At 42.0% G+C, this 8,967-nt stretch overlaps 1 protein-coding gene across 1 annotated transcript; it reads right to left on the bottom strand.

Moving 5' to 3' along the window:
* Positions 1-3,605: 3,605 nt before the first annotated feature.
* Positions 3,606-8,939, bottom strand: RMI1 (RecQ mediated genome instability 1). Its single transcript, XM_054809408.1, has 2 exons — positions 8,807-8,939; positions 3,606-6,696 (listed from the first exon to the last, which is right to left on the bottom strand). Exon 2 carries the CDS (start codon positions 6,666-6,668, stop codon positions 4,806-4,808), a length of 1,863 nt encoding a protein of 620 aa, XP_054665383.1. The 5' UTR covers positions 6,669-6,696; positions 8,807-8,939; the 3' UTR covers positions 3,606-4,805.
* Between the last annotated feature and the right edge of the window lie 28 nt (positions 8,940-8,967).

Here is an 8,967-nt window from a genome sequence, read left to right as displayed (position 1 = left end):
TGCATCAAAAGAAGTGTGACCAGCAGGTCAAGGGAGGTGATCCTGCCCCTCTACTCCACTCTTGTGAGACCCCACCTGGAGTACTGCGCCCAGATCTGGGGGCCCCAACATAAGAAGGACATGGACCTGTTGGAGTGGGTCCAGAGGAGGGCCATGAAGCTGATCAGAGGGCTGGAGCACCTCTGCTGTGAGGACAGGCTGAGAGAGTTGGGGTTGTTCAGCCTGGAGAAAAGGCGGCTCTGGGGAGATCTAATTGCGGCTTACCAGTACCTGAAGGGGCCTACAGGAAAGATGGAGAGGGACTGTTTATGAGGGAGTGTAGTGACAGGACAAGGGGTAATGGCTTCAAACTGAAGGAGGGTCGATTTAGATTAGATATTAGGAAGAAACTCTTTACTGTGAGGGTGGTGAGGTACTGGAACAGGTTTCCGAGAGAGGTTGTGGCAGCCACATCCCTGGAAGTGTTCAAGGCCAGGTTGGATGGGGCTTTGGGCAATGTGGTCTAGTGGAGGGTGTCCCTGCCCATGGCAGGGGGGTTGGAACTAGATGGGCTTTGGGGTCCCTTCCAACCCAAACCATTCTATGATTCCATGATTCTATAAATGACTCTTGCTACAACAAAAAGCCTAAAGTTTTTATCTTTTTATTCTAAACAGAAATACTTGACATTGTTACAGCAAGACATTAAGAAATAGGGCTTTATATTTACAACCAAATGTTATATTTACCATTCTATCTAATCATGTTCCATATTCAGCTACTGTGAAAACTTCTCCTACTGATATGGCCTGAAATACATAATGCTTCTAGTGTGCAGTTACACTACTGGAGCAGTACAGCACACCCTTTAAGAAATCGCTTAACATTCCTAACTGATACTTTAAAATGACATTATTTCAGCTGGCTGTTGCTTCCTTGGGACACTGCCTTCATTCAACAAGAAGGAAGTTGCTGGGTTATAATGATATGCATCGTTGTGGCCAAACCAGTATCCAGTAGGATTAGGCTAGTCCTCAAGCTGTTCTCGCCAGCCTAGTTTATTTGGAAACCTGCCACATTCTTTAGTCTAGCCACTGCCTTGTTCTACAGTTTGAGAGTGAATACCTTTAAAGGAAGTAGGGCGCAGCAAATTTTCCCGAGAACTTTGTTTCTTCTACTAGCTTGCCTCAGTGACAGAGTTTTTAAATGGGATATTCTGATGCAGGTACCTGACACCGCCATAGCCAATTTATTGTTTTCGTTTTCTTTAATAACTGTAAGAAAAGCAGAGAGAGCAAACTTTCATCATTAATATAATAACATCCAAGTCATTCTGTGAGAACGTGATAGGTTTCATACTTTAAAACTGAATTAGTTGAAAATTTCCATTGTGATCAGCAATGAAAGAAATGCAGTTTATTTTTCCCATCAATATGAAAACCTTCCAGAAGAATACAGCTTCTGAAACTGCACGCAGTCAGATACACCACAGGCGCAGAAGTCTACTTAAGCAGCTGAAAGAATGTTAGCAAGAAAAAGTGAGTTTGTAAAATAGCATGGAGAAGAGAGGGCAGAAAGAGCAGGAACTGCTTTCTGCTAGAAGGCTACATGTAACTGGTGAGAGCAGCTGCTATGACAATTGCCTTCAACAGCTCGTAGAGGAATTCTGTGTCACTCCCCAGCAGGAGTGTGGCCATATCTCTGCTCCAGATCACTACCATGGTCACTTGGGGTTGCAGGCCATTCTCTGAATTCAGCCTGTAAGAACTTTGATTACGTGAAGAACTGCAACATCCACCACTGGCAGGCACACCGAGGCAACGTACACACACAATACATACAAATAGCACAAGTGTTAAGACTGGTAATAGAAAATTTGGTTCTGAGAGCAAATTAAGTGGATAAGGCATGAATCAATGACTGGTACAGCCAGCCACATATGCCATTTTCTGTTTGACATACTGCTCTTAACTCAGCATGTTTTCTCAAAATCACTTTATTTCATTCGTCTTCTTGTCTGAAAAACTATACATTACTTTTCATTAATTCCAAAAGCTTAAACACAGGTCTGTAATCATTATACGCCAGAAAATTGTACTGAAATATCTACAGACCAGTCAAGCTCTAAACAGCTAGTAGCACTGAGATTTACCATCTTGCTTGCACTGGAGAACAGGCACAGGAGTAGCTTTCCAGGAAAAGTCAGATAAATAATGATGCCTTTAAGGCAGGGGGTGGCAGTGGTGGTGGAAGAAGATAGAAGCCGCATGAACTTTTAGCATATGACTAAAGCTTAACACAAATGCAGAAAAAGAGGGGTAGATGTGACTTCATCAGCTGAAACAAAGACAACACTTAATTTGATTCCGCACTTTGAATGACATTGCTCTTGCTTTACGCAAGTAGAATAAAGTCTGTGAACTATTCGTTTAGCCTGAACTTTAAGGACTCTGCTGGTTTTGGCTGGGTTAGAGTTAACTTTCTTCACAGTAGCTGGTACGGGCTATGGTTTGGATTTGTGCTGAAAACAGTGTTGATAATACAGAGATGTTTCCATTATTGCTGAGCAGTGCTTACACAGAGGCAAGGCCTTTTCTGCTCCTCACATGGCCCCACCAGCAAGGAGGCTGGGGGTGCACAAGGAGTTGGAGGGGATGCAGATGGGACAACTGACCCAAACTGACCAAAGGGATATTCCATACCATATGACATCATGCTCAGCATATAAGGGGCTGAGGGAAGAGGAAGAAGGGGGGGCAACATTTGGAGTGGTGATGTTTGTCTTCCCAAATCACCATTAGGTGCAATGGAGCCCATGGAAAGTGGGGAATGAATTCCTTGTCTTGCTTTGCTTTGCTTTGCTTACATGTGTGGCTTTTGCTTTACCTATTAAACCATCTTTATCTCAACCCACAGGTTTTCTCATCTTTACTGTTCTGATTGTCTCCCCCATTCTGCCATGGGGGGACTGAGCAGGTGGCTGTGTGGGGGTTAGCTGCCAGTAGAGGTTAAACCATGACAGACTGCTAGCCATACGGCCAAAACTTCGAAAGAAGTTTCCATAACTCATCATAAAAGAACTTTTTCCATAAAACTGCACTAGGGGTTTACAGTCAGCTGTATTACCTTTTACAGGGATTACACGAGATGGGCAGTTTCCTACTAACAAGCAATTTTTCTGAAACTGTAACCAAAAATCCAGCTATATAGATTCCACACAGGCAAATGCTGTTACATTTCTAAATGATGCACAATTCCCAACAGCCTCAGAAAATAAATCCAAAGATGACTCACAGTGTTATGGTTTGCTCAGGTTCTCTTCACACTGAGGGAAAAGGGTGGAGAGGAAGGAAAGGGACACAGGAATTTATACATTTCTAAGCTATATAAAATAAAGCCTAAAAAAGCTCATGCCTTGAGCCTGAAAAAGCTTAAGAGTCCCCCTCCTCCACTTTTACCTTACTTAGCAAATTACCTCTAGTTTTCCTTAGGTCACCTAGAGTCTCAAAGGATGCTTCTCAATTGGGGACAGGGCAGTAGGGCAATACTGACAGTCTCTCACAGCAATTCCCAATGGTCTAACAGACAGTGTTCAGAGAAAGAAAAAGCTCTGAAAAAAAAGATACTGGCAGTCCAATTGAAAAATCTCTCCCCTGGCTACCAATTTTACATTCTTTGCAAACACTATCAACACTGTGCAGACTTCTCCTGTCGTTGATCCACTACCCCTGGCAGAATTTTAATAATTATTCTAATTTCAAAGAAAAAAACAAAAAACAAGAGAAAAGAATGGGAAGAAGGAAAAGGAAGAACAAAAAAACCCAATGAAACCATTACTGATACTCTATACACTCAACAAGGTGTATATTTTTCTTCTGAAATGACTCAGCAGCTTCTACCAAAGTTTAAATGAAAACTTTATTATGTTTATTTTTACATATTCTAAAAGCAGAAATTAAAAAAGTAATTAATCAAAATTAAGACCAACATGAAATATACATATACAACAGGTCTGTAGCACAACTATTTGACTACTTTGTGAAAAGGTTAGACAAGTAATCATAAGAGTTAATGAATAAGACTGTCTGTGGATTCAAAACTATTAGCAATTATTAACATTACATGACAAAACATAGATTCCCCATATAATAATTCTTTTCTGTTTATAAAAGATTTTTAAATATTTGGCTTTTTTTTTTTGTTTGATTTTTCTAAATGTACAGCTTTTAATCTCATTTATGTATAGGGTTGGGGGTTTTTTTCTCCCCACACCTGAACATTTAGAAGAAAATATTTCATTTATTTACACTTCAGGTTTTTGTACACTGAATATGTATTCAAGTTTTCTGGCTGGCATAGTCAGAAGTGACTGCACTGAAACAATAATTCTTTGTTTAAATTTACTCAACTGCTTTCCTCCAAGAAAAGACTGATAGTCTTCTATGGCTACCTTCTAAAAATCAGGTAAGTAATCATCCTTGAAAAAGTATAACAACGAGATTGTTTGTTCGTTGTTAACCATTTCATGTCAAATTCTGCTACTCCAGATCACCAGTCAAGGACACAAAGGATTTTGCAGAATGAAAATGATACACAAGTATTTTAAATTAAGACAGAAATACTTGAAAGCTTATTTCAATACTATCACCATAAGAAAGAAACTGCTAAGTTTCGCTCCAAGAAGTCATCTCTTCCTTTCACTTTTCCATTATTTTTCCTGATAAGAGAAAAGACATACCACTTAACCTTAAAATGTAACTTTTAACAGTCCTTCAGGGGAAATCTGACTTAAATGTTTCTTAATACAGTCTGCAAGTTTGCACACTTTATTTATTCAAACGTTTCTTCAATTGTTCTAGATGCCTTGCATCAGCATCCTGGAGAATTAATACAGTGGCTTTAGACTGAAGTGGATTAAACTCTATAGTCATCAAACAACAGAGATCTATCAGTTGTTTTTGACATTTCTCTAAACCATCCTTAAGCTTCAGATGTAAAGCTGGATCCTTTTTCATCCTATTCATTTCAGACACTGAAAAGCCTATCAAACTTGTTAGAATATCATCAGCAAAATCTACTTCAAGATAAGCTGAACCATCAGAAATTTTTGCCTTTATACCCCAAGACCCATTGCTGCTTGTGAGATTTCCAGTGAGAGTAACAATAAAACACTTAACTTTCAGAATTGTAACAGTTTCTAGGTTTTTTGCAAGGAGAAGGGAAATATATGTGAAAGGTGGAGAATCTAAATCTAAACATGCCTCTTCTGCTCTGCAAGGAAAGGTCTGTGACTCTGCTTCTGGATTAGTTTTTGAGAAAAATACAGGATCATCATTTAACAGCCTGCTATCAGAAGTGTGCTGGGATTTACATCTGCTCTCATCTAGGTCTGTATCATTCTGCCTTTCTTCAGCAAGATTTTCCGAAGAAAAATCTGCAGAATTGCAGGTCTGATGTGCGCTCTTGTGCTGTGAAAAGCTACTCATACTATTTCCATTTCCATCAAATACTGTTCCTCCGAAAGTCTTTTGCTTGCTGGTAGTCTCTACAGGCTTATCTCTTTCATTCACATCATCTTTTTCACAAGTGCCATTTAAAGATAAATTGCAGGAGCTTTTAGATGTATGTGGAAGTGCCTCAGTAATTAAACCTATGTTTCTGTTCATGTTCACTGGCGGCACTTCATCTCTTTGCATCTCTTCTTCTAGAAGAAAGTCATCTTCTAAAGGAAAGTCATTAAAAAAGCCATCAGCATATGCTATGGGAGGTGAAACTTGTTCATCTGAATGAGGCAAAGGACTTCCAGATTCCCATAGCAAAACATTTCCATTGTGTGCAGTCAGTGAACCTGAGGCTGTACTAAAATTGTTGCTTCTACTGCAGTATCCACTTTCTAAAGATGTTTTGTTGTTTAAAGTAAATTCATTATTTTCATCAAGACTGGCTAAAAGCTCTTCATCCGAAGGGCCTAGAGTTTGTTCTAATTCATCCACGGGCCTTGAAACAATTTGGTCATGACCAGCTTGTCCAACTGAATTAGGGTTTTCAGTTTCTCCAATTAATCTAGCAAGGACTCTTTCCTGAGAATACTCCTCCAGAAGAGCATCCACTTCACCCCCCAACAGTTTCACATTTTCTGGTTTAAGCAGAAGGACTCCAAGACGATATGCAATGATACCCTGTACAGTGATTTTTGTGCCAGGAGGCAGATTACTGTGGAGGACAGGCACTGGTTGATACTCCATGCCCTGAATTTGATGTATCCCATCAGTTAGTTGCAGCATCAGCATTCGAGTAGGCTTTGCTTCCCAGGGGTTCTGGAATGCCTGAGTACTGGCTGTTACTTCTTCATTTACAGTATTTTTCCCTCTTAGCTTCTGCAACTGCAAATATGCTGGCTGGCTAACATCAACTAGTGAATCAATCTGTATGGAGTAGAAGCCTGACAACTCTCCTTTGGGAGCTTCTGAAATGCAGTCGGGCAAAATGGGATACTCTAAATCTCTTAGATCGGTAAGAAGCCATTGCTCGAATACCTGCCTGTTAATCTGAGCTTGACTTAAGTCACTACCACTATTTTCTTCCTGGATCCAACTAATACATGCTTCCAGCCATGTCAAAGGAACTTTAACATGCCACGTGGATGAAAGCCAAGTTTCCACTCTTGCTGCAACGTTAGAAGTAGACATTTTCTTTTAAGTTAAGATTGTGAATTCCCTAGAACAAAACCCAAAAAGACATATTTACTCTTCTGACAATAGCTAAATTTAAGACATGTCTCTTGGTCAGATTATATAGAAATCTACTCTCAATTCAAAGTTCAGCTATTCTAAGTATGACAAATAGAAGCAATTTAAATTAAAACCAGTTATACAGACAGTAAAAATAAGCATGCATTTCAAATATTTAAAGTTTCAATTAGCATAAAAAGTATGTGCAGTTTACTCATCATAGAGTATCAGGAAAGTATGGAGACTTCTACAAGTAACCCTGCTTGGTGACTTCTTTTCTGTTGATTTAATTAGAAACATACAAGTGAAATCCTTTGGTTATGGATGAAAAAGGAATGGCCAAAAAAACCTAGTAGGAGGTTGTTATATTTAATGTCCTCTATTTGTCTTTTTGTTTTGTTTTATTTCTGTGGGTGCTGCTGTTAACACCCAGTTTACTTTAGAAATTGACCTGAAGAGTTATTCTCCCATTTCATCAGCACTGTTACAAACAGAAGTCAGAGACCTCATCTACAGCAGAAACAAGCTGGGATCTGTCAGCACCTGTATAACAGATGCAGCTTTTACACTGTAACTGGATGAAAGCTTTGTAACTGACAACAGAAAGCTAGCTTGAAACATCATTATCTAGAAACCCAGTCCAGGGTTCGACTGCAATAGCACCAAATCTTAGCATTCATCATCTCAGGAACATCAGTGGCTAATGAGTTCTAGCTTTTTGATATTTTAGGAAGTAGCTATGCACGAATGGAATGGAACAGAATAGAATAATTTCAATTGGAAGGGCCTTAAAACAGTCATCTAGTCCAACGGCCTGACCACTTCAAGGCTGACCAAAAGTTAAAGCATGTTATCAACGCCATTGGCCAAATGCTTCTTAAACACTCACAGGCCTGGGGCATCCACCACCTCTCTGGGAAGTCTGTTCCAGTCTTTGACCACCCTCTCGGTAAAGAAACGATTCCAAATGTCCAGTCTAAACCTCCCCTGGTGCAGCTTTGAATGATTCCCATGCATCCTCTCACTGGATCCCAGGGAGAAGAGCTCAGCACCTCCCTCCCCACTTCCCCTCCTCAGGAAGCTGCAGAGAGCCATGAGGTCACCCCTCAGCCTCCTTCTCTCCAAGCTAGACAAACCCAGAGTCCTCAGCTGCTCCTCACAGGACATGTCTTCCAGCCCTTCCACCAGCTGTGTTGCCCTTCTCCAGACACATTCAAGGACCTTAACATTTTGGGACCCAGAACTGCACACAATACTTGAGGTGAGGCCACCTCAACACTAAATAGAGTGGGATAGTCACCTCTTTTGACCAGCTGGTCATGATGTTTGATGCACCCCATGGTGCGGTTTGCTCTCTTGGCTGCCAGGGCACACTGCTGACTCACACTGAGCCTGCTGTTGACTGGGCCTGCTCTCCAGCCACTCCTGTCCCAATTTATATTTGTGCCCAGCATCACTCCATCCCAGATGCAGAATCTGGCATTTGGACTTGTTAAATTTCATCCTGTTAATCATTGCCCAATGCTCCAATCTAGCTAGATCCCTCTGCAAGTCCTCCTGTGCCTCAAGAGAGTCATCAGCACACTTACTAATGGTGTATTCAACTCCTATGTCCAGATTGTTGATACAAATATTAAAGAGATATTAGGCTGCCTAACTGCGTGTGGATCCTGTTTAACCACTTAGAAAGGATGACCAAGGAGCTCAACCTCCCTACAGAGTGCACTGAAAACAAAATTTACCATAAGAATAGTTAAGAAACACCAGGTTTTGTTGGGTTTGGGTTTTGTTAGGTTGTTGTTTGGTTTTTTGCCACTACAACCTGCAGCGAAGAAAACCCACCCAGCCTCCAAGTTCTCCTCAAAGCTCCACCACCCAGAAGACACCGTGCAGTTACTTAAGAAAACCAACCCGCCAGTCTACCACTGGCGCGGCGCTGCCTCCGCAGGCCGGGGTCCTGACGGGCGCTGAGGGACGGTGAGGGAGTGAGGCAAGGCAGGGTGCGGGGGGTGTGTGTCGCACCCCGCAGGCCCTCAGAGAGGCCGAGCCCCTCGCCCCCACCCCGCCCCACCCGCAGCTGAGCCACTCGCACTTACCGGGGGGTTGGGGAGAGGGGGACAGGCGGTACCGGCGGGGCGGCCCCGGCTCCCACGACCGCGGGCTAGGAGCAGAGGGCACGCCTGTTCTCCGCGCGCAGGCCCCCCCCAAAACCCCCGCGCGCCCCAGCAGCCAATAGGAGGCGCGCGTCGCGCGCGCT

Source organism: Grus americana, chromosome Z (genome assembly GCF_028858705.1).
Source record: "Grus americana isolate bGruAme1 chromosome Z, bGruAme1.mat, whole genome shotgun sequence".
Lineage (NCBI taxonomy): Eukaryota > Metazoa > Chordata > Aves > Gruiformes > Gruidae > Grus > Grus americana.
The sequence above is the reverse complement of the archived record's forward strand: the minus strand, read 5'-3'. Positions and strand labels throughout refer to the sequence as shown.